We start from the raw sequence: 25,552 nt of genomic DNA, 5'->3' as shown, positions 1-25,552 counted from the left end.
AAATTAGTGTGCAATCCTGTAGTCAGACTGCATGCTGAGCTCTTACTCAGGCCAGGGAAGGAAGCCCCTACAGAAGGACTGTTTCCTTTTGATTTTTCACCAATTTCCTACCGTTGGATCACTTTTAAAGAACACACTCAGAAGATCATTATTCTTGGCCAAAGATGGAGAATGATGAAGGGGTACTTAGTTAAATTTTAGGAAGTGTGTTCACATTCATTAAGTGTTTGGAGGGTGCGTTTTCCACTACAGCTTTGACCCTGGACATTGCGTATATTTTCCTTGCTGTATATGTTTACTTCTGCTTCTGGCTCGAAGGTGTCGGGTGAATTTAAGTTCCGGGCAGTGTGCATTGAAAAATACAGAAGATAAAAAACACATGCAAATTTTTGTCCGTAACTGAGCTACTAAACTGAAAATAAGAGATTGACCAAAACAGACTTTCTATTTCAACCCTCACATGCACCTCCCGATAGAGCTGAGTGGAAAATGGCAGACGTTTTCAGTCTTTTTGCACACACCCCCTGCCCCCCCCCCATCTGTTTTACAGGATTAGAACATTGAAAAAAATTGAGTTCTTAGTTTTGAAAACTTGGGGTATGGGGTTTCCCCCCTCTTCCTCACACCTTCCTTTTCTCTTTTGTCCATTTTGCCCCTGAAAAAGGGACTAAAAGGAAAACCAAAAAGTACAGTGCTTTTCTTCCCTTCTTTAAATTTTTTTTTAAAAAAGTTTCATTTGAAAAATGTTAACCAGCTTTACCTTTGAACTTTGGTTTGGATTAAGTCGAGGTTGGATCTGAACTCATCTTATGTGACATTCAAGCATGCAGGCCACCTTTCACACATTCCCACAGCCTGGACTGTTATGTACTCTGCTGGGGTGCAGAAATGTCCTACAGAGCTACACACAACTTGACATGCAGGCTTGTCAATCTACTCACTGGCTCTTTGTATACTAACGGATTTCTTAAAACTTCCCGCAGCTCCACCTCCAGTTCAGCATTGGGGAGGAGGGAGCTTAGTGTAGGCTGGACACCTGCTCAGAGGAGACCTATACAGTATAGTGGTTTAAAAACAAACAGTGGCCATCTGAGCTCTGTCTGTGTTGGTACTTCTCCCTATTGCTACCACTTGTGGAGCTGCAGCAATGTAGTCCAACTGTAGGAAATTTTAAGAAAAAAGCAAATGTAGACAATGCGTAGTGAAAGGGTGTTAGGTACATAAGGAATTCAGGGACAAGCCATCTGGTGCATAGGGGTGAAAATAAGGCATTGGGGTGGTGAAGGATGGCAATGTGAATTCGTTGTTAGCCTACCTGATAGGTAAAAGCCACCTACTCAAGATAGTTAAGTTCAAAGCAGACTGCGAAGAGTTGTATGTATAACTTCCTCAGAGCTGGGCTTCAGCAGACATATTTTGCTATTTGCAACTAGCTGTCATGGAAAAAGAGGGAAGGTCCTCTCATGGATCAGTAACTGTTAAAAAATAGGAAACAAAGGGTAGGAATAAATGATCTGTTCTCAGAATGGAGAAAGGTAAATAGTGGTGTCCCCCAAGGGTCTGTACTGGGACCAGTACTATTCAACATATTTATAAATGATCTGGAAAAAGGGGTGAACAGTGAGGTGGCAAAATTTGCAGATGATACCAAACTACTCAAGATAGTTAAGTCCAAAGCAGACTGCAAAGAGTTATAAAGGGATCTTGCAAAACTGGGTGACTGGGCAACAAAATGGCAGATGAAATTCAGTGTCGTTAAATGCAAAGTAATGCACATTGGAAAACATAATCCCAACTATACATATAAAATGATGGGGTCTAAATTGGTGATTACTACTAAAGAGAGAGATCGTGGAGTCATTGTGGATAGTTCTCTGAAAACATCCACTCAGTGTGCCGCGTCTGTCAAAAAAGCAAACAGAATGTTGGGCATCATTAAGAAAGGGATAGATAGTAAGAGAAAATATCATATTGCCTCTATATAAATCCATGATATGCCCACATCTTGAATACTGCATGCAGGTGTGGTCGCCCCATCTCAAAAAAGATATATAGGAGTTGGAAAAGGTTAAGTAAAGGACCACAAAAATGATTAGGAGTATGGAACAGCTTTTATATGAGGAGAGATTAATAAGACTGGAACTTTTCAGCTTGGAAAAAAGATGATTAAGGCAGGGAATATGATACGTGTATAAAATCATAACAGATGTGGAGAAAGTAAATAAGGAAGTGTTATTTACTCCTTCTTTTAACCCAAGAATTAGGAGTCACCAAATGAAATTAATAGGTAGCAGGTTTAAAACAAACAAAAGCAAGTATTTCTTCACACAGCGCACAGTCAACCTGTGGAACTCCTTGCCAGAGGATGTTGTGAAGGCCAAGACTATAACAGGGTTCAAAAAAGAACTAGGTAAATTCATGGAGGATAGGTCCATCAATGGCTGTTAGCTAGGATGGGCAGGGATGGTGTCCTAGCCGCTGTTTTGACAGAAACTGGGAAAGGGGGACAGGGGATGATTAACTGTTCTGTTCATTCCCCCTGAAGCACCTGGCATTGGCCACTGTCTGAAGACAGAATACTGGGCTAGTTGGACCTTTAGTCTGACCCAGTATGGCCGTTCTTATGTATAGGACACAGCAGCACATCTCTCTGGTTTCATTTGTAGTGATCATATTACCCTGGCTTCTCTACACTGCGGGCTGCTTAAAGTTTTTAATTTTAAGCTGTCCCTGCTGATTTTCAGAGCCTTCAATGGGAAAGGTAGGGGTTTGACCCATCCAACATATCAAAGCTCCAGGAGGCTGTTTGCACTCTGACACCCCCCATTTCTTAAGGCTGCTGCCATTGCACCTAAGGTCTGCAGATGATAAAGCTTTTACTTGTTCCCTAAAGTATGGTTTCTCTCATCTTATTGGACACTTACATCACCTCCCTTCCCATTTTTAATTGACGTGGGGCATAATGAGATCTGAGAATCTGGCTGTAACGTGCATGTTTATTGTGATTGCTCATGCAGTTGCGGAAATAGCACAAATGAGCAGTTACGCATATAGTTGGTCATTTGCAGTTACCAAAACTGCCTGTAGTTACATTTAGTGTGCGTACATTCATTCTGAAAAATAGGGCCTGTCACTTAAAATGCATCTTGATTACCATTGGCCCCATGTGGTACTCCATGCTCTGTTTTATAATTATGCCTCATTTGTTTATCTTTTTTAAATATCCATCTGTTTAAATTGCATTTTAACTGTTCAGTACCCCACATGCCTCAGAGTGGGTGACTTGATGCACATAATTGAGCTCTTATTGGCCCTCTGCTACTGGATGCAGAGGTGACCTGGATCAAGTGCATCTCCGTGCAGAATATTGTAGCGGCTGCTTTGCATGCTTGTCCTTCCCTCAGTCCTGCAAAGGAGGCTTTTGTAGATATACCCTGGGGTCAGTGCCCTGCCAGCCAAGGTGGAGTGAAATGAAGTAAAAGATAATGCTAACTACGTGGGCATTAGCTTACGCTAGCTGCGTGTTAGTGTTAGTTATGAAAATTCCTTTGGGGATGTTGGGGGCAGTGCGCTGAGCCTTGTTTCCCACAGATGAAGTAGTGGTCTGGAAGCTTTGTGTAGTCGCTGTTCTTTGCAAGTGTCCTGAAAACTTCATGTCTGGGGGCAGAATTCTTTACTCATTCCTTAGGCAGGGCAAACCTTACTCCTTAATGGAAAGATTGAGTTGAAACACACACGAGTTTCTTCCTACAGTTTTCTGCTCTCACTCGAAAGAATATTAACCCAAGCCCAAAACAAACACTTTCATTTTAAAATAAGTGCAAAGAAACACTTCACAGAGGAAGGTAGAAAATCACCGAATAGGATGAAAGCATTTGGGATATCAGAAGACGGTGAAAGAAGTGAAATCAAATTATGGGTATGTCTACACAGCAGAAATTGTGCATGGGCTAGCCTACTCAAGCGAGCTTGAATACACCAAGCATGGATAACAATAGCAGTGAAAAGCAAAGGAGGACTTGGGGCACCTTAGAGACTAACAAATTTATTTGAGCATAAGCTTTCGTGAGCTACAGCTCACTTCATCGGATGCATGCAGTTTTCCATGCTGTAGCTCACGAAAGCTTACTCTCAAATTTGTTAGTCTCTAAGGTGCCACAAGTACTTTTTTTTTTTTTTTTTTTTTGCGGATACAGACTAACACGGCTGCTACTCTGAAAATAGCAGTGAAGACAGCACAGTGTGGCCTTGAGAGCACTGGTAGGAAACCGAATAGGTAGCCGGACGGGAGAGGTTGATGGTATTTCTATCACATTGCTGTTCTGGTCTCTGGATAACACTGGCTAATAAGTTTGAAGCTTCACTTCTGTAACCTTTTTGGGGGGAGGGGTGGGAGACAAGTTAGGAGCGGCTCTGATACTCTTTCTTTCCAGAATCTTGTGGGTGCTGATAAGGGATTACCGGGATGGGGCCTCTAGTATTCTTACCTCTCACTCAGTGTCTCTCTTTTTTTTTTTTTTTTTTTTTTTGCTGCAGGAGAAATGGGGTCCTTTGCTTTGAATAATTGCAGTTCCTCATAGCTTCACCAAGCTGCAGTGCTTAGTGACATGATTCATGACAATGTTACTGCCCACAAATAGTTCTGAATGGCCACCGTGAAACTGACGAGTTCTTGTTAATTTCATTTTCCTGCTGCTTGGCAAAGCTATGAGCAGCAGTAAAGGCACTGAAGTATTCTGTTTACGTGCTCAGGAAGAAAATATTGCATTTGGTTCCTGTTTGGAGGGCTCTAGAGCTACTAGAAGCTTGCAGACAAATTTCTAAAAGCAGCCACTGACTTTTTTGTGTTTTTCTCAATTTTTGGGTATCCGAATTGAAGGGTTTTTTTTCTTTTAAGACCACAGTATTAGTGAATATGCCTGAAAACTTTGGCCTTAAAATTGCTTGTGTGGGTTTTTTTTTTTCCAGAATGAAAGTATAAATTGTGCAGAAAGTGAGGTTGTAGTCTTCCATGCTTTCTAGAGAAAATTTCCTACTTGCCAATGGAGTTTTTTATTCCCTGTTCTTTGGTAGAACATCACTCTACAGCTAGGCAAATAAAGCAAAACCTCTTCTACTTCAGACATATTTAGCAGAGACAAATACCACTTGGACCCTACCAAGGAAAATTAAATTAATAAAAAGCTGTTGAATATTCTTAAAGGAAAATGCAGGCAGGAAGGGGAATCAGGACAGGAAGATTAAAAGATGATCTTGCAAGTTCAGTGGAATCACTTCGAGTATTAAATATGTCTGTTACTGAAGATCGATTAATTGGTGAACATTTTTTCTTTATATACATTCTCAAGAAAGAAATTAACTGGTTTGAGAGCCAGCATGCTGTCTGGATACCCACTAGTTTTACTGTTTTGTTTATGATTTTTCTTTTCATTTTGTTTGAATGGAAGCTGCAAACAGTTCTAAAAAACAGAAAACCATATCTTGACTTTATTGGAAGTGTAATGGTGAAACTAGTATGTGTGCAGTACATTGTAATCCCAGTGATATTTCACTTGTCTTAAAAGAGTCAGCTTTTTCTGTATGATGGGTATTGCAGTAGTGTTTTGCCATTTGCCATTCTTTACTGGTAGTTTCTGAAAATACATGATTTTTTAAATTACTTTTTTCAGGTTAGTTAAGTTCCTGGTCATTAAGGCTGAAAAAGTATGTCTGTTATGCTGTCATACACCTCTAAGCATCTGTTTATAACTTCAGAATGTTTCACACCGTACATATGGTAGACCGTTTTCAGTATTCAGCACTAAAATAAGATACATACATTTAATGAGTCTTAAAATGTTTTCATCTTTTCAAGACTCTTCCTTTTGCATAATTGCCAACAGGTCAGTAATAATATTGCTGCTTTCTGTTTGAGAAATAGTGTTTGCTTTTTAACTATAAAATAAAAAAATGTCTTTATGCGTTAATCCAAAAATAGATTCATTTAAAAAATAAAGCAGGGTATTTAGCACTGGGGAATATCACCTTTTGTTGTTCTCACCTGTTACTGTTAGTTTTTCCTTACCTTAAAAAGAAGCTCTATTGGTATAGTCTTAGGTATATGTGTTGAACCTCTGATTGGGCTCTATTCTCACTTTAAAACATTTTTTAAAAGGAAAATATCCCAAATCTTTATAATTAAGGCCTGTTTTCAAGCTGTAGAGGCTGCATGAATGGAGTGGGAATCCATAGTTACCTCCAGAGAGCTCTGTAACAGGTTCCGTTAAGACCCTATGGCTTTCGTCATAAGAGCTTTGTCTCAATGTGCTCATAGCCACAAGTGTTGTGCAGTGAGGTGTGCTGTACCTTGTTTCCTCCCCTCCTTGGGAGCTACTTGCAGAATGATATCGTATGTATATAGTTATGAAGCACTTTCGAGTCATTTGGTATGAAATTTGCTATAGAAATGTTCATTACTCTGTTAGCTGTGTTGTTACAGTTGTTCAGATTCAGCTGTTTGTGTGTGTACCATGATATTTGCACAGTGACTGTTTACTCTACATTAGCTGAGTATTACCCTTTTCTCTCCTCTTTTTGAGGACTGAAGTGTACAATTCATGTAATCTCATCACATCAAAAACTGCGTTTGAATCCTTCTCAGCAAATCTATGGAAGTGTAAGAATCTGTTTGAATAATCAACCACTGAATTAACTTTTGACCTATTGTTTGTTTTATCATATATTTAGTAGCTGCAAGGCTTTGTATGAAGAAAAATTAAGATCTTAAGGGGAGCTGTAACATCACTTAGACTTATTTTTTAATTTTCCAAAAGTTGCAATTAAATTACAGAAGTAGCATATAAGAATCATCAAGACTTGTGCTGACCTGGGGAAATAAATTCAGGCTATACTAGGCATACAGTATGTGTGGGGGGGAGGGTTAAGAGAAGCCTTGACATGGAAAAGATTTATATAGAAAATGTGTAGTATAAATGGAAAGCTGTTTGCCTCTGCCTTTTTGAATCTGTCTGTAGTTTTAACAAGCATAATAAAAAGAAAAGGAGTACTTGTGGCACCTTAGAGACTAACCAATTTATTCAAATAAATTGGTTAGTCTCTAAGGTGCCACAAGTACTCCTTTTCTTTTTGCGAATACAGACTAATACGGCTGTTACTCTGAAACAATCATAGTGTGTATGTTGTTTGATATGATAAAGCAACATTTCAATACTTCCACTATAAATGAGCACTACAAATTGCTATTGAAGGTGACACAAGGCCGTAAAATTTACAGAACTCAGAAATCTAGCTCCTTAGCAAGCATTAAATTTCAGTTCAAATCTAGTTTTGTGCTAATTTTATTCAGTCTCTGGAAGTACATGTTCAGCGTTCCTTTCTGCTCACTCCAAAAATGGTTGTCTGGTGGGGGGTCACTATCCTTCCCAATTTTGTTAAAACAAAATATGAATGAAAAATATCCCTAACCTTTACAAAGATCCACCGTTTTCAGTTTGGCCACTAGGTTCAGTGGTAGCAGCCAAGTCTCAACGATCTCATTTTTGCAGGGGAGGATCCCACCCAATTTAGGGGGCATCCCACAGCCTTATTTTTCCAAAAGTTGCAGATAAATTACAGAAGTCTCAATGAGTCTTATATGCTACTTGTGCTGAATGGGGGCAATAAATTCACACTCTACTTGGTGTATAGTATGTGGCGGGGGGAGATAAGCCTTGACATGGAAACCTGTTGAGAGGAAGCAGCCAGAGACTCCAGCTGACATGGGCAGAAGAAGCCAAAGCAGGTACTGTCGCATTAGGGGCAGAGGGGATAAAATGGAGCTCTGCCAGTGCCAGGGCCACCCCTCTGGATCCAGAACTTTGCAGCAGACACCTTCCCAGTTTTCAGACACTAGGACCCAGGTGGTGCCCTCCCAAAAATGTGGCCTTGTGGGGGAAAACTGTAGAGAGGAGCCAGGCAGAGACTCCAGTCAGTAGGGGCAGAAGCAGGCAGAGAACACTTTTCGGTCTTAGACGTAGAGAACTTTCTGCAGTTTTGACTGGGCTTTCTCTGCCCTATGCTGATTGGCTGTCTGCTCCAACGCTTCCACTCCTGTCCCCTCAGAGTCTCTTCACCTCACCTTCCCTCCACACCTGCCCCCTTCATCCTGTTCTCTCCTGACTTGTCCCTCTCCCTTCACTTTTCTTTCCATTTAGCTGTTCTCCTCTTATCTAACCTCCCTTCCCCCCCAAAATTATTGCACTAACATGCCATTTTCCATCACACATTGTTTACTCTGCTTGTGTGTTATAGCCATTTCCCCCCAACCTGTGTCTCTCTTATCTAGTTAGATTGTAAGCTCTTCAGGGCGTGGGTCTCTGTTACTCTGTACAGTGTCTAACAGAGCGGGGACCCATTCTTGGTTGGCCTTTAGGCACTAACATAAGAAATATGATTAATAAAATATTCTCTTGGAACAACCTGCATCCCAAGTGACAGCGACCATAGCTGTGATCGTCACAGCATCCTCCTATGGCCCAGCTTCCCTGACTTGAATCCTTGGTTTGACACCTGCAGGTACCAACAGCACTCTAGGGAGATGCCCTAGCCGAGAACTTCAATGGCAGTAGAATGCTCAGAGAGCTGCTCTAGGCAAGAACTCCGGCAGCCAAATGGCAATATAAATATAGAATCAAGCATAGGTAGGAGAACATTGATAAATACATGTCTGCTTCTTAAATGTACATTTAAAAAAACAAACAAAAAACCCCTTTCTATAGGACAGGCCCAGATCCTCATGTCAGTGCTCTGACCATGGTTACCACCACATTTTCATAAAATCCTTGGGAAATGCTACTTCAATTCTGTTTTGCGTTGATAATAGCTTGAGTGACACTTCCCAGCATATCCAAATGAAAGACCTTTCACTAACTTACGTATTACTTTCAACTACAAATTGACCTCTTTTATAAAACTGATGGTAATAGTAGAAAGTGTCCTCTATTTTTCTGCTTAACTGATTATTCAACACAGCAGCTATGCTAATTTTATACTACATTTAAAAGTTGATTGATCTTAAAGAATAAACATTTATTTTTGTATTCTTTCTTGAATTTTAAAAAATACTTTATAATGTACATTGCAGAAAAACAGTCATTTGTATTATTTAATGAGCATGTGTAAATGTGTGTGGCCTGGATGGCAGCCAGGGCTTTGGAGCTGTGCTCTGGCTCTGCTCCAGCTCCTGGCAAAAACCTGCAGCTCCACTGCTCCGTAGCTGCTCCGCAGGCTCTGCTCCAAAGCCCTGATTGGCAGCCACTTCCCCCTTCTCTTTCCGTGCTTTTGCCTGTTTGACAACTGCCTGTTCTCCCTTCTTCACACGGCTATCCTACAGGTTTCAGAGTAGCAGCCGTGTTAGTCTGTATTCGCAAAAAGAAAAGGAGGACTTGTGGCACCTTAGAGACTAACAAATTTATTTGAGCATAAGCTTTCGTGAGCTACATGCATCCGATGAAGTGAGCTGTAGCTCACGAAAGCTTATGCTCAAATAAATTTGTTAGTCTCTAAGGTGCCACAAGCTATCCTACAGTTTTCCTTTCTGCATAGCCACATTCCTGCACAGTGTAGGAGCCTTGCATCTGGGGAAGCAGCCTGCCCAAATTTTGTGCACACTGGAATATAAATTCAGGGAGATGTTCTTTGCTACGTAACCTAAGTCTAATGTGTTGCCTGTGAGGTGCGATGTAGCTTCATTCTAGTCTATCCAGCAACACCAATATACTAGGACATGGTGATGAGATTTTATTAGCTTATTAATAGCCTTATATAGCATACATATCATTTAGCACTGTAAATCTCAAAATGCATTACAAACTATGTATAATATTACTCACACAAAAACCCCCTATGTTAAAAGGCTATTAAGATTGCAAAGTCAAGCACTCGAAAGTAGAAAATGCCAGAATTAAGTCCTGTGCAACCTTAAATATGGCCCCTTTGTGCGTATGCAGTAATTACATGATCACATTACTTACATTAATTCATGATCACATACTGTTTTTTCCACCCACAGCGCCCCTTGCTCTTCTTGGTTCTTCAAGAAATCCTTTCTATTATTTACCTGGTAGACTGTCTTTGACCACTATTACTTGGTGATCTCCATTATGAAGCATGCATTTTCCTCTTGATACATTACTCAGTGCACTCTCAAAAATGATTTGATATTTTTAGGCAACTGCATAAGCTCTTCTGTATGTTTTTAAGCTGATAGAAACAGATGTTTGTGCAGTGCACTGTATCTTAAAAAATGTGATCATTCATTCATTGGTTCAGAGTGGCTGCTGCTTGGTAAAGGGAGAAAGTTTTCATGTCAGTTAACATTTAATATACAATAGGTAAGTTTTATAGAGGATAATAGTGTGACAATATATACAGTACTTGATTTGAATTTGCATAACTGCAAAATATTAGTGTTTGGACATTAAATTAGGTTAGAGACACTGTGTTAAATCGCCTTATCTCTCTAAGTACTGTAGCTAGCCTGTGCTGGTTTTATTGAGGGCGTCAGATACAGCACATATTATATTATATTATTGTTGAACTTGTAAATCCTCAGATGTATTACTTCAGCCTCAGGTTCTGACTGAGTTTATAGAGTCATTACTTTCATATATAGCTTGTTAGCAATACCATCTCTCTTATTCTCCTGATTCTATTATTTATACCGGAAACCTGATTTATTTTTATCAGATTAGTCCTGAAGGTTGAACTAAAAAAAAAAAAGATGTTTATTGTCTGATATAGGTCAATACCTGTCTAGATACTTTAAGGATTAGTTAAATGTAACTATTGCACTCTACTATGAGTGCCATATCTCAAGATTCTTTATTGCAGTTGTGGGCATTAGTTTCTCAGTAACCATACATGACTTTAAACTCTTCTACTTCATTTACTCAGTATGCAGGAAAAATTGCAAGTTGCAGCCAGCTTTGTTTCACAACCCTTATTTTAAATTATGAAAATTACAACCAAAAGATTAGAGAGAGAAACTGGGTGAAGTAGTATCTTTTGAGCTTGTGCAGAGCTCTTCCAACATGTCTACAACATTGCATACAATCAAGATTCTCAGTTTACATGCAACTTTATAAATAGGTCAAGTCATTTATTCCACCTGAACACAGAAAAGATGATGGGAGAAGGAAAAAATAATTTGAATTTCTCTTCTGGTCAGGTGGATGGTGGGGGTGGTTTTCAACTTCAGGCTGTTATGGTTCTTTCCTCTAGTCATCTGAAGTCAGGTTGGAAAAGCTGGATCAAAGGTACAGTGTCAACTTTGGACAGAGTCATCTCACTTCTCTCTCCTCTCTTTCCAATGCTAGATGACCAAGCAAAACAAATTTAGGACTAGCTAAGGTTTGTGAGTAAGACCCAATAAACACCACGGCCTGAGGTTCAGTAGGCTTGATACCCGTAACCTGGAGTAGAAAATAATGAAAAGCAAAAGAAAAGACAACCACAAAGCAATCAAAACAAAACTGACAAAAAATAAACTGAAGACCAGTGCTGTTCCAACTTCTGCCAGGTTCTTCACAGCAGTCCTTTACAGAGTCCTCCAGTGCCATTCCTGACACAGATAGCTCAAAAACAAGAGGACCTTGAGTAATTTCAGAACATGCCTCCCCTCACAGCCCCAGAACAAAGTGACAGAAATCTAGTTCTTGAAACAAGCTTCAGCAAGGTTTCAGCATGCATTGGGTGGTTTCTAGTGTGACTTTGATAAATGATTTTTAGACAGTTTTCCAAAGGTTTATGGTAATAGTCTGTAATGACCCATCACACAGTATTAATATCTTTATTTTGCAGATTGAGACACAGAGAGGTTAGATGACTTGCCCAAGGTCATATAGGAGTCGATGGCAAAAAGCTGGGAATAGAATCTAAATCTCCAGACATCTCGTCTCCTGACTTAATTTCAAGGCTATCCTTCCATCTTGCAGGGATCACTTCATCCTGCACTAAAATTTACCCACCCTGGGGTAGAAAATGACAGCTATTTAAACACTGCAAATAATACTATGCAAAACAAATTAGGACTGGATGTGAAGTTTTCCTTATTCAATTGATATAACGGGGTAGTTTAGGTAGATAAACTGTAATTTCCCAAACTGGGATCTTGCCAGAACAGCAGGATTAGCATCCCCCACTGTTATGAAAAATTCCATGTTATCTTGATTTAATTTTTCTATCCTGACCATTTGAGTGTTGAAGGGGCTAGATAATCAGGTTCTTGGTTTTACATGTCATCCAAAGGCTCACTTCTCCAGCTGCACAGTAAACCTAGTTGTATTCTGGATACTCTGTGTGAATATAGACCCAAGGGAGCTGTATCATTTACTGAATTGGTACCAATTATTAGCACACCATAATATTCCTTGCAGGTCTGGCCTTAATCCTGGTTACGTTGTAAGATCTGATGGGCTCATGGTACAAGGTGATATTACTTAAAACATAATTTAACCTACCTATGTTTAGAATATGGAGGACATTTCCTGCCCGAGTGTATATATATTTAAAAAGTACATTAACTGATGTAGATTATACAAAAATAAATCCACTTGTGTGATATATGTTGAAATATGTGAGCATATGCTAAATATGTGAGCACTGACGTTTGGCTCTGGGATTTAACTAATAAGCTATTCCCAAAACTGTGCACATTCTTGCTTTCACTGATGATGCTGATACTCTAGTATGTAAGTAACAAAAAGAGGCCCTATGAGCTCTCCTTTCCTTAGAGAGATAAAAATCTGTGTCAAATAGTATGTGCCAAAATCAATACAGACAAAATGTGAGAATTCGTAAGTGTTGCAAACTGGTAATTAGAAATGAAAAATGTTACAGCAGTTATTTTTAGGTGTGTGTGTCTCTTTTTAGTATACTCCATATTGTGGCTTGTAGTTCATATTATGATGCAAACTTCTTGATTTTTTTTTTAAACTATATAGTTATAGTGTTGGTATTTATTGCTTAATGTGCCTTTCTTACATATTTGAGAATTTTCTATTTCCAAAAACATATCTATATTTATTACTTACCAGATATTACTTTCTGTTATGGAAGATGGAAGACAAAGGCGTTCGTGTTGCTGACTACTTTGTTGTAGCAGGATTGACAGATATTTCAAAACCACTAGAAGAAGAAATCCACTTCAATGATGCTTGCCATAAAATAGCTAAACCAAAAGAACCTATCACTGATGTGACAGTAATTATTAAATCTCTGGGGGAGGAAGTGCCTCAGGGATATAAATGCATAGATGTTACTCCTTCAGGACTATCAGGAGATCTCAATAATGGGAGTCTTGTGGGTCCACAGATATTCCTTTGCTACAGGAGAGGAAGGGACAAGCCTCCACTTACTGATCTGGGGTGAGTAATTTTTTTTATTAGTGCTATTGATTCTAGTAATTTTAAGTGGTACTAATGATTAACAAACAAATAGTACAAGCTCTACAAAAATACATACAATACTAAGAACTTGATTATTTATACATGTAGGACCTGATCCAAAGCCCTCAAAAGAGGGGGTCCTGTTGACTTCAGTTGGGGTTTAGATCTGGCCTATATTGTAAAAAAAACATCATGCTTAGTAAATGTTGGATCCTAGGCCTTGTCTGTGTGGCGAGTTAGTGTGCGGCAAGCTGAGGTGTGAATCTACAGTGCACCAGTTTGCTGTGTACAGTACTAACTCACTGTGTGACCCTGCTACAGTTCAGTAAAAGTCTGGCGCTCGTGTCAACAAGCCCTTAGTTAGTGACAGGAATAATCCTCTATGCTTTTGGGGGGACTCATAGCATTTTACAAAATTAAGCTTCACAACACGTTCTTTAGATAGGTTAAACATCATATTTCATTTTATACATGAATGAGGCACAAACTAAGTGCCTCACATAATAGGATCACACAATAAAGCAGTAATAGCGTTGAAAATAGAACCAAAGAAGTCCTGACACCCATGTGCAAGCCACTGGGCGATGGTTCCCTCCCATATGTCATGAATAGAGTGATCTGTTGAATTATGAGAGCTCTAGCTACAGTTTAGGAGGCTTTTAGTGATTGAAAACAGTGCATGTGAATACACATTAAAGTAATTATACACAAAGAAAATGGGAATCTAGCATCAGAATGGAAGTTTCCTGTTGGAACATGTTTTTATATAATGTGAACTGAAGTAGCTTTTCTTTTCAGTGAAAATATATTCTGATCAGAGGCACGACAGGATTTGTTCTTAAATGTATAGTCTTAAATTACAGTTCTGGATCAATCTTCACTGTGTTTAAACAATTACTTTTGCCCTTTGATTTTTTTTTTTTTTTAAATCTAGGGTTTTATATGATGGGAAAGAGAGATTAAAACAGGGCTGTGAAATCATTCAAGCCACTCCATATGGTCGTCCTGCAAACATTAGTGGCAGTGCCTCATCACAAAGAGTATACATCACTTACCGAAGAGCCGCCGAAAACATGACCCAAAACACCTTGGCTGTCACAGATATATGTATAATTATACCGAGTAAGGGAGAAAGCCCTCCACATACATTCTGCAAGGTTGACAAGAATCTTAATAACAGTATGGTAAGATTACATGTCTGGATTTGTTCAGTTAACATTCAATGCTCTAATGTTTATGGAGGATTTATACCAAGAAGCCTTGTGAGACGCTGGTGAATAATTGAACTGATTTACCTCTAGCAAGTAATTAAAAGGTGTTTTTGAAAAGGGGTAACATTTCCCTTTGTCCCTATGTGGGAATGTCTAAAAATGCTGGATTATATATGTCGATTTTAGTGGGCTTTAGGTCAGGCCTTAGAGTACAGTCGTGTACAACTCTACAGACAGGGTGGTATGTAGTGAGATTTCTAACATAGTTACCCTCAATGTAGAATGGGATTTCTAACTCTGAGAACTTTTTTAACCATGTTACAAAACTATGCTATAGACTAAGGGATGGGTAGTGGAGGTAGCCTCTCTAGCAGTTTCACTAGCACTATCCTCAGAAGAAAATCTTGTTCCACATTGTTCCATGTTAGACTACTGCTAGGAGTAACCATGTTGGAAAATTTTTATTAGCAGTTTTGATCCCCATTTGGGTAGAGGCTCTGTTTAATTACCTAAATAAGACAGGATTCATTAATCAATTCAAGAACTGAACTGAATCTTTATTTCTGCCAGTTTACCAATATTTAAGAAAAAAAATAAGTAACTAGCTGAATTAAAAAAAGGAGATTATGTATTCATGGTTCTGGTCATGGATGCCAGCCACCTTTCTGTTTGAAGGTGAGACATGAAAAGTTCTCTATAGGTACTAACTGATGATTAAGTCTGGCATAATGTTGGTGACCACACCAGTATTATGGTTATAGTTTATTTTAGTGTTTAAACTGCAGGTTGGCAAAATTAAAGGCAAAAATTAATTTTTTTGCTTTAGAGTTCAGTAAATCTTCTTCTGTTTCTGAGATGAGTGAAAATTTGACAGTGTTTGCATAAAAGAATGCCAAAGTTTGTGAGTCTGTGGATAATGCAAGTGGTGAATGCGGAACACTTATAAAGGGATGAAAGCATCCTGCTTCTCTATCTATTAGTGTCTGTTACGCAACTAAACAGCTGCATACTTTTTTTTTTTTTTTTAACTTACAGACTGAATACAGTTTGGTATATGTTACTATTAAGTTCTTCTTATTTCTTGTTAGTTTATTGTCCGTAAAGGCACTCGGATACCACAGTGATATGCATGGTGTAAAGATAGCTATTGATATATTATTTATACTTCTTTTGATTTGGGGGGGATCTTGTATGTGGTGTATGTTCTGGATAGTAGTAAAGAGAAAAAACCATTTCATGGACTTTGCAAAAAAGAAAAATAGGTCATTCTGGGCCTACCAACTTTGACAGTGTCTCTTTAATAAAAGATGAGCTCATTTATTGCTCAATGTTGCAGAGGTATGTTCTCTCTGAGCAGTGTTTGATCCTTTTTGGGGCAGCTGCTTCAAAGAATGACTCTCTTTTAATCCAGAAACTGAGTAACACTGCTGTTATGATAGTTGATGATTTAACTATTTGAAGCTTAAATTAATAACTGTCAGCAGACTGTTAACCTTATTAGTCTATGTCATTATGCTGCTTGTTCTACAGTTTCATGTTGTGGCTTGTGGTCAGGCCAGAATTTTCCTTTTTTTTCCACATGTGAGAACTTTCTAATGGCTTGTCTACGCAGCGCCAGGCATCTGATTTGTAGAGTGTAGTGTTGCTCTCTAACTGCCCTGTGTAGACCTGGTTGGTGCCTTCCAAAAGATACCTAGTTTGTGTTCATGTAGTCCCATTTCAAACAGGACTACATTAACAGAAACAGAGTAGCTTTTAGAGTGTGCCAGCAGGGTCTACATGAGGCAATTAGAGTGAAGTGTGTTAGTACGTTTTACAAATCACAACCCTCTATCACACTTTACTGTGCCATGTAGACGAGCCCTCCGACTTTATGTAAGTTGATGTTCAGGGCTTGATCCTGCTCCCATCAGTGGACGTTTTGTCATTCACTTCAATGGGAGTAGGCTCAGGCCCTTAAATAGTAGCTAACAGTGCAGAAACAGCATCAGGTGTATAAGAGCCAAACATACTGGGTTTTGTTGTATGCTGTATCCACTCTTTACTCTGAAGGTAGAATGCTGTGATCAGATTTTCAAAAATGAAATGTAACATTATGCCTCCAAATTTGCATATATGAAAATCCATGCTTGAGCATGCAGATTGGGTAGAGACATAAAGATGGGGTTTCATGTGCTGAAAGGCTTTTTATTTTTAAATGTGACCTTTGTGTCACATTGTGATCCTGCTGTTGTCCTGCATGATATATGTTGGTATGACAGCAAAGAAATACTTAAAAGCAGTTGACTGACTCTGAAAGAGCTGATGGTTACACATCTGTGTAAGACAGGACTTTCCACTCCTATTAGAGGAGGTGAGTTTTAGTTTCTTGATTGAGGAAATACCGGGTACCAGTGCCCATATTACAGTCTTAAACATGGACCAATGAATATTTCACAGGAAAGATGACTGCTAAAATTTGAGTATAATGTGGCTTTCTTTGTGAATAATCAGCATGTAGGGTCAAGTAACAATGGTGCATTAGATGCACCGTTATATACAATACATGCAACAATATATGCATTCTTGGTATTAAAGGGACACTGTCAACTTGAAATCTTGTCAGTTTCAAGTTTAAAAGTAGTTTCTCTAAGCCCATTGCCAATTTTTGTGGTTTTACAACTAGATTTCCTGTTTCTTTTTGTTTTTTTTTCAGTTTCTCTTCTCCACTGTTGTTTGTGGGGAAAAACCTCACACAAACAAGCGCAAAATATTGACTCTGTACACTGAATGCTATCATATGCACAAAAAAAAAAAAAAAAAAAAAACCCTGAAAAATCAGACATTTTTTCTGATCTCTGTGCTAAAGTAATTATTGGTATTACTTTTAACAGTAGCAGATTTTTAAAAACATAAATTCTGGGTTTTTTTAAATTGATTGTCCTTTTAATGCTCAATGTTGCCTTATCAACTGAAGTTTATTAAAGAACAGGTATTTAAAAATTGCTCCTTTTAGTTCTACCAAAGTCACTCTGTCGGCTTTAGATTGTTGACACTTAAATGTCCAGTGAGCTAACTTGCATGCTTCCTCCCTGAAAAATTTTCTATGTTCTGCATATATTCATTAGCAGACCTGGCTCTTGTATTTCTAAGGCCTTCCCATTTTTCTTATTTTTCATGCCCATTTAGGAATTGGGACACAAAAAACCTTTCTTTTAAGTGAAAAGTTATAATTATTGTGACTTAAAAAATCACTACCAACAAGAGATATAGTGTTTGAAAATTGTAAAATATTATGACACTTGTGCTAAAAATGTTTCACAGAGTGTGAAATTACAGGTTAAGTGGAGCAAGCCCATTAAAAGACTATGAAACAGCGTGATTAGTGGAAAAGCTAGCAGAGAAAAATCTATTATTTTATGGGTCAAATCATGCTATTATACTGACTCATGTGAGTAGTTCCCATTGAAATCAGCATGACTGTAAGTGTGAGTAAAGTAGCATAATTGAAGACAAGAGTTTAGCAAAAGGGATTAGACATGCATATGGGGAACAAGAATATCTAGAGTTTTATAGTTAATTCTAAACAAAATTAGGAAGGAGTGTTAAACCTCATGCTTTGGATCTTAAGCCAATTTCTAACTATAAGAGATAGGAGGAGACCTAATATGGGGGGCAAATTATCTCACATGCTCCCTGTGTGGTTCTTACACCTTCCTCTAAATCATCTGCTGGCCACTGGCAGAAACGGAATACTGGATTAGATGGACCTCGGGTCTGATCTAATATGGTAATTCCTGAGTTCCTAGGACATGACTCAATGAAAGATAACAAGAGTTGTGAGGAGTCCTTTCCTAAACTAGTTCTTTTCTCTGTATTTCATTTCTTTTTTTACACCTTGTCAAATAAATCAATAAGAATGTGTTGACTTTTGTGTTTTTTTTTACAGTGGGGCTCAGCAGTATACCTATGTTATAAAAAGTCTGTGGCAAAAACCAATACCATATCATATAAAGCTGGTGAGTAATTATTCTATAGCTTTGTTGCTCTCTTAAGTTACTGATATGTACACTCAGCCATAACTTCATCTTGCAATAGTTTTGTCTGAGAATTATTTATTTAAATACAGGCATTGCCTTTGGCACTGTACAAAATAAAATAAGCCTCTGACCCAAAGAGCTTTCTAATAAAAATAACCCAAAAACATCCAGACTGCTGTCTTGTACCATTATGTCTTTCATTTTTAAAAATCTGTATTAAATATAGGTTTAGTCGTCTTTTTGTGTGTGTCTTTTTAATTCATCGTAGTGCTCTCATCATCTTACTGCAAATTACCATTTCTGCTGCAGAATATGGCAAAGGTACTATAATTACCTTTTGGGTTGAAAACCTGGCCCCATGGAAATCAATGGCAAAACTCCCATTGACTTCAGTGAGGTCAAGATTTCACCCGATGTTTTGTAATAGTCTTGTAATTTTATTTAATAAAATATAGTTGATTTTTTCATTTTGTCATGAACCCCTCCTACTGTAACCCTGAGTGCATATTCCAAGACTTTTTGACCAAATCAGAATAAATGAACTCAATTCTGAAATGTTTCTTTCACATTCACACTGCCTGTGGCAGAAGTTGAAGGGAATAGAAGAGGCTTACCTAGTTCCCTGAAGGTCAACTGGCTTGAGATCTGTTTAATTATACCATGTTTTGAATCTTCATTATTATTTTTCCTGTTTTGGGGAGGAAATTTAATTCACTGAGGGCCTGATAATGCATGGGAATAAACATCCTTGATTCCCACTGAAGTCAGCATTAGATGGGAGTGCTTTTTACCATGCAGAACTAGGTCTTAAATGTGCGGTTCTTACACCTTCCTCTAAATCATCTGCTTCTGGCCACTGTCAGAATTGGAATATTGGATTAGATGGACCTTGGGTCTGATCTAAAATGGTAATTCGTGTGTTACTAGGACATGACTCTATGAAAGATAACAAGAGTTGACTTTTGTGGTGTTTTCTTACAGTGGGGCTCAGCAGTATACCTATGTTATAAATAGTCTGTGGCAAAAACCAATACCATATCATATAAAGCTTGTGTTTTTACCAGGATGTGGTAAGAATATGCCCCACATATACTCGTGTAGGTTAGGCCTCTGGCTAATATGTACTTACGAATGTAAAAAAATACATACTTTTTTGTGGCTCTAGTAATAAATATACAAAACACAAATGCTTTCCTGTTTAAATTTGATTGAAGGAAAATATTTTATGATAACTTACAGTGCATTATACTCCTAAGAATAGCCTTGTATCATAGGGTTTCATATTTCTCTAGAACACCAGTTCTCAAGTGTTTCCATACTGTGACTCCCAAACGCTCCCAACTCCCTAGGAATAGGGAAAGGACAGGTAGTTGCAACTCCCTGACACTCGTTCAGAACCCCCAGGTTGAAAAACTTTTGCTCTAGAACTTGATGTATTTTGAAGTTGTAGCTAGAAATAAAAATGGTTAGTCTCATATATCTTAAAAACTTAGATCATCAGCTAGTGTAGATCAGCATGACTTTATAGAAGTCAATGGAGCTATGCCCATTTATATCCTCTGAAGAGCTCTCTGACTTTTAATGTCATTTTTTTTAAATATAATTACCATTAAAGTTTTTTCCCTATATTTTTTTAAACACATTGTTGAATCTCGCTAGAAGAGTAATTTTTATTCAAAGGCTTATTACCTTTATTCATCACATTCAGAGGTTTTTTTTTCTTTTTCTTCATGGATCTGAAATTTAATTTGTTCATTGATCTCTGTGATTAAAAAAAGTATAGTATTCATAGATGAAAATGTACTTAAGCCTGTAGATATGAAAAAAGAAAAGTTAATAAGATTGTTTACTGTGCAGTACCTAGAGAATCAAATAATTCCCAATATTGTGCTTATCCATGTGATTCCTATTAGTTCTTTGGAATTGTGCTGTTAACCTGACAATCATACAGTAAGCCTGACATTTTGAAACTTCTTCTAGGTCTCCTGACGTGCATTTATACTTTTATATAGTTAATGTGTTTGTGTGAAATCAGGTCATACACGCACACTTCTAACATAGGATTTGTTCTGTAACTGCCTTTTTAATAATTGCTTTATTAGGTTTAATATGCAGATATCCTGAAGAAGACTACGAGTCATTCCCATTACCAGAATCAGTGCCTCTTTTTTGTCTACCCATGGGTGCAACTATTGAGTGTTGGCCATCTAGTAGTAAATACCCCCTTCCGGTTTTTTCTACATTTGTACTAACTGGAGCTTCGGCTGAAAAGGTATTGAAAAAAATTAACAAATATTAAATTTTGTGATTGATTTTTGTAACCTTGAATAGTTAATATTCAGAAAGGTAACCGATTATAAGCACAAGAAAACTACATCACAACAGTAAAACATTGTTACACAATTTGACATTTGTTACGAGTGAAAATAAGACATTCACACAGATAACTAAAAAACTTGAATCCTGTTCTTTAAGGGCTTGACTGAAAGACTATTAAAGACAACAGTGGGTCTTTCTGTTGACCTCAATGGGTTCTGGATCAGCCCCTAAAATAAAATTCCCTTCCTCCCCCTTTTCCAACTACATTAAAAACAGAAATCTAAAAGAGAGAAAAGTAAATTTGCATAGATGCAGCCTGGATTTTCACATTGTAAAAGTATGGGAACAACCCTGTTCGTCCCATGCATGTATGTGTCACATAATATAAATGGATTTCAGGAGGGCTTTATTGAAGAGTTATGTCTACTGCCTTGAGTTGCTTATAGAGCAGCCCAAAAAGTAGCTTAAATGGCAGTTACAGAGACAGCTGTACTCTGTATCATTATTTCCTTGTCTACCCTAAGAACAGTTGTTTTAACTTGCCTTTTCACATATGGCTTTATATTTGTTTTTTTTAAATTCATTTAAAAGGGTTTGGTTTATATGTGATCATAAGAATATTTTTAAAGAAATTTCAAAAGATACATATGTCCAGTTTATGCCACTATAGAATACTCTTGATTTGCTTGCAACTTTAGGATATGTTGGCTTGCTTTAAAGATTTAGGCAGATGTACGTAGCTGTAATCAAATATATTATTGTTTGCAGGTATATGGTGCTGCTATTCAATTCTATGAACCATATCCCGAGGAGAATCTCACAGAAAAACAGAAATCTCAGTTAGGGTTAGCAACTACTGGAGATGGGAAGTCAGATAACTCCAAAACAGTTCAGACTAACAAATGCATTTGTCTGCTCTCTCACTGGCCTTTTTTTGATGCTTTCAAGAAGTTTCTTACCTTTCTTTATCGTTATTCCATCTCTGGTCCTCATGTCCTGCCTATTGAGAAGTAAGTTGTTTCACAGAAGAATTCGTGCTGATAATTCAAGTTGTTGTGAATTTTCCATGTTACTTTGATAATTGATTATGGCTTTTTGATATATTAAAGTATTTTGTGTTTAATTTTCAATTCTGCTATTATGGTGAATCAAATGCTCATTTTTCCCATGGATAAACTTTTATCTCTTTGATGTACCCTTTCTTTAAAAACCTCTTTTTGTTTTTAAAATGTATTTTATCTCCTCTCTACGTACCTCTTAAGCCATTCATTTCTTTTTAAGATTGTCTAAGTGGCTCCAGGATTTTTAAATGTTTTGTTTAGGAGAACAAAGATTATAAACCCTTTGTGCTTTTGTCAGATACAGTTGGTCAAAAAGATTATAAAAATGCCTATTCACCTCTGCATGTTTAGGAGTTAGTTTTCTAATATCTTTGGTCCTTTGGAGTGATTAATCTGTTGAACTCAATTCTAACACAAGTGAGAATAATCCTTTTATGTTTAAAGTGTGATATGACTCCCTATACCTAAAGAGTAATATCTATAATCTGAATGAAGATTAAGCCTTGATCTACACTTAAATTATGTTACCGTAGCTGCATTGGTCATTGGTGTGAAAAAACCATCCCTGACTGACATAACTATTCTGACAATCTCCAGTGTAGACATGGCTATGTCGATGGCAGGAGGGCTTCTTTTGACGTAGGTAATATCTTTTGGGGAGGTGGTGTTCCTACACTGACAGAAAAACTCCTGTCGGTGCAGGCTGTCATCACACTAGGGGGCTATGCTAGCATGGCTATGTTGACATAGCCATCATAGGCTAGCATGGGCTCTATAGTGTAGACACACCTGAAGGAGACACTTTTAGGCTAGGCGAAGTTTACAGCATAACAGAAAATATCGAAGCCAATACTTGCTTTGTTCTGACTATGGCCCAGATTTTTAAATGCAGTGTAGTTGTAGCCATGTCAGCTCTAGGGTATTAGAGAAGCAAGGTGGGTGAGGTAATATCTTTTATTGGACCAAGCTTTCAAAAACTTGTCTCTCACCCAGAGAAATGGGTCCACCTTGTGTCTCAGATTTTTTAAAGATATTTAGACATTGTTCCTCTCAGCATTGCAACATCCAGCTGACTTAGGTTCTGAAGTTCTATATTCAAAAGTGACTTAGGCACTCAGAAGTCTCTTCAGCGCCTAACTGCTTAAGTCAGTTTTGAAAATAGAACTTATGAGCCCCTCAGTCAGTTGGGTGTTGCAGTGCTGAGCAGAGCAATGCTAGATACCTTTAAAGTCTGTGCCTGTATATCACCGTTCTTTTTTCCAATTAAACTTCAACGTAATCTTATTTACATTAAGAATTTTATATATTTCTCACAGTTTAGGGTAACTGCACCTGTATTCCCTCTCCATGGTTCCTTGAGGGCACCCACTTGGGTTTCTGTCTTGGGTGGAGACCCATGTCTCTCTCCTTCCTGACTGGGGCTTTTAAGGATGCACAGCTCTGTGCCTGCACTGTGATAGCCCCAGCAGGCCAGTTTACCTATAGGCCAGTATCTGTGCTTCTCTTTCTCTGAGAGTGCTATTAACAGTATTGCCAGCTCTTACAAGTTACTACACAGCTCTTTGTAAGCAAATACATTTATTCTTAAAGTAAAATCATTACAAAGAAAACATAACAATAAACAGATTTAAATACACACTAAACCTAATAGGAGTCACCCATCAGTTTTATGGGGCCCTAGTAGCCAGAGTATTTCCAACTGTTCTGCAAAGGTCGGGGCCCCTCTTGAACAGAAGGTCCTGTCTGTTTGCTGGATCAGAGAGAAAGCCCTGTGGCAGTTTAAATGCAGCCTTTTTATGCCAAAATCCATTTCTTTGTGTTAGCCTCTGAGAATGATAACACTGATGAAGCTCTCCCAGTGCTGCTAATAAGAGGAAATCCCAGTACAGTATATGCTTTAGTTCTTTGTGCAATATAGAGATCAATGAATCTGAAAATTCCAAGTATTTGTGAAATACATAAAACTCTTACAAGCTCCCTCAGAATTTTCTATTTCCATTTTGAACAATTTCCAGGATTGCAAAGTTTAAAAAAATTTACAGTTTCAGTTTACAGTTTAAAAAAATTAATAGATTTATAGTCCTGCATTTGACACTACAATGTGAATGAGACATAATGTCCTACTTCTTTTTTCTGTTACTGATTTTTAAGTTCAGTTCGTCTGAAAGTTTGAAAATAAGCCGAAGTTCATTAACCTCAGGGTTTTATCTAATGTTACTGTGCAAGGATCATTTGCAAATGGTGTTAACAAAGTAAATAGATTAGCTAGATTTCAGTGTCATAGTTTTAGTCTCTCGGGTTGCCAGTTTTGGTTGGACGTATTCCTGGAGGTTTCATCACATGCCATCTTTAATTAAAGTTTAATCTTAATTCCTGGAGATTTCAGGAAGGTTGGCAACCTGGAAGGTTGGCAACTCTACGGTTGTCTCTGAAAAGTGACCGCATAAAAATGACAATAAAGATTTCAAGATCAAATATTTTTACTTTACAAATGGAAAGATTTTTGTAACTGCCAGCTTGCAAACTCAACCCTGGAATTTGAAAGATGCCCTGGGTTGCTGTCATCTTGCACACCAACATCAGCAATATAGGTTCTGAAGGCCAAATTACACTCTCTGGGATGCTTGTGTAATCCCATTGCCTTCAGTGGTCTTGCACAAGTGTAAGAGAGTGGTTCTTTGGTTGGAGTTTTATAACCAGGTGAGTTGATTAACAAGAAGGAATTAATACAAGAGTTTTCTTGCATAAAGGTGTTCAAATACCTCAATGATCAGGATATACTAAGAACCTAAATTGAATCTACTTCAGTCTCTGTTGGCTCTGTAGTACTAACAAGAGTAATAAATGTCAACAATTTATGTTAATCATTAAAATAAGCAAATATACTGAGCAAGATTCTGCCATTTTTATATGGCCACTTTTCATGTTGCTTGCAAAAAGCACACAAAGTGATGTACAGCATTTCACAAATAGTTTTCAAGTTGTGATTTCTATTACTGGTATGTTTAAAGTTAGCATTTTCTTTTTCTTCAGACATATTTCGCATTTTATGCACAAAGTTCCTTTTCCATCCCCTCAGAGGCCAAGAATTTTAGTTCAGGTAAGTTTAAAATCTTTCTTAACTATCTCCAGTATCAGTCATTTTATATGGCTGCTTGTATGTGAAAATATAGTACAGTTTTCTTTAAATATTCATATAAAATAGAAAACATCTACAGCCAAATTCACAAATATTTCACACTTAGAAATAATTGATGTTGCATGTTTCCAGTTTAATTTAGGAGTATACTAAAACATTTTCTTAGGCATTATATTTCATGAGGCATATTTGATTTTGTACTTAAAAAAAAAACGCTATGTGCTAGTTAAGGGATATATTGCAGAAAGCCAGGATAGCTGTGTGAGTCCCTCATAGTTCGTGAAATATTTTTGTCTTTTTATTTTATTCAGCTTAAACAAAAGTGAGATCTGTAGGCTAGACCTCTGGAGTATGTTCTTCATGACTACTTTTTTCAAAA

The 25,552-nt window shown here is 37.7% G+C and overlaps 1 protein-coding gene across 3 annotated transcripts in view; it reads left to right on the top strand.

The window, feature by feature from the left end:
- The window catches only part of DENND4A (DENN domain containing 4A), a 96,843-nt gene that overhangs the window by 7,666 nt on the left and 63,625 nt on the right, over nt 1–25,552 (top strand). Inside the window, exons 2-8 of one of the 3 annotated variants that reach the window (XM_074966577.1) lie at nt 8,554–8,678; nt 13,074–13,403; nt 14,359–14,608; nt 18,564–18,633; nt 20,757–20,926; nt 21,742–21,983; nt 25,068–25,134. In XM_074966577.1, coding sequence (XP_074822678.1) covers nt 13,096–13,403; nt 14,359–14,608; nt 18,564–18,633; nt 20,757–20,926; nt 21,742–21,983; nt 25,068–25,134 — 1,107 coding nt within the window. In that variant the 5' untranslated portion in view covers nt 8,554–8,678; nt 13,074–13,095. Of the gene's footprint in view, nt 1–4,196; nt 4,261–8,553; nt 8,679–13,073; nt 13,404–14,358; nt 14,609–18,563; nt 18,634–20,756; nt 20,927–21,741; nt 21,984–25,067; nt 25,135–25,552 lie in introns of those variants that run through there. The other 2 variants (XM_074966578.1, XM_074966576.1) reach the window with 2 other exon arrangements.

This window comes from Natator depressus, chromosome 10 (genome assembly GCF_965152275.1).
Source record: "Natator depressus isolate rNatDep1 chromosome 10, rNatDep2.hap1, whole genome shotgun sequence".
Classification (NCBI taxonomy): Eukaryota; Metazoa; Chordata; order Testudines; family Cheloniidae; genus Natator; species Natator depressus.
The sequence above is the reverse complement of the archived record's forward strand: the minus strand, read 5'-3'. Positions and strand labels throughout refer to the sequence as shown.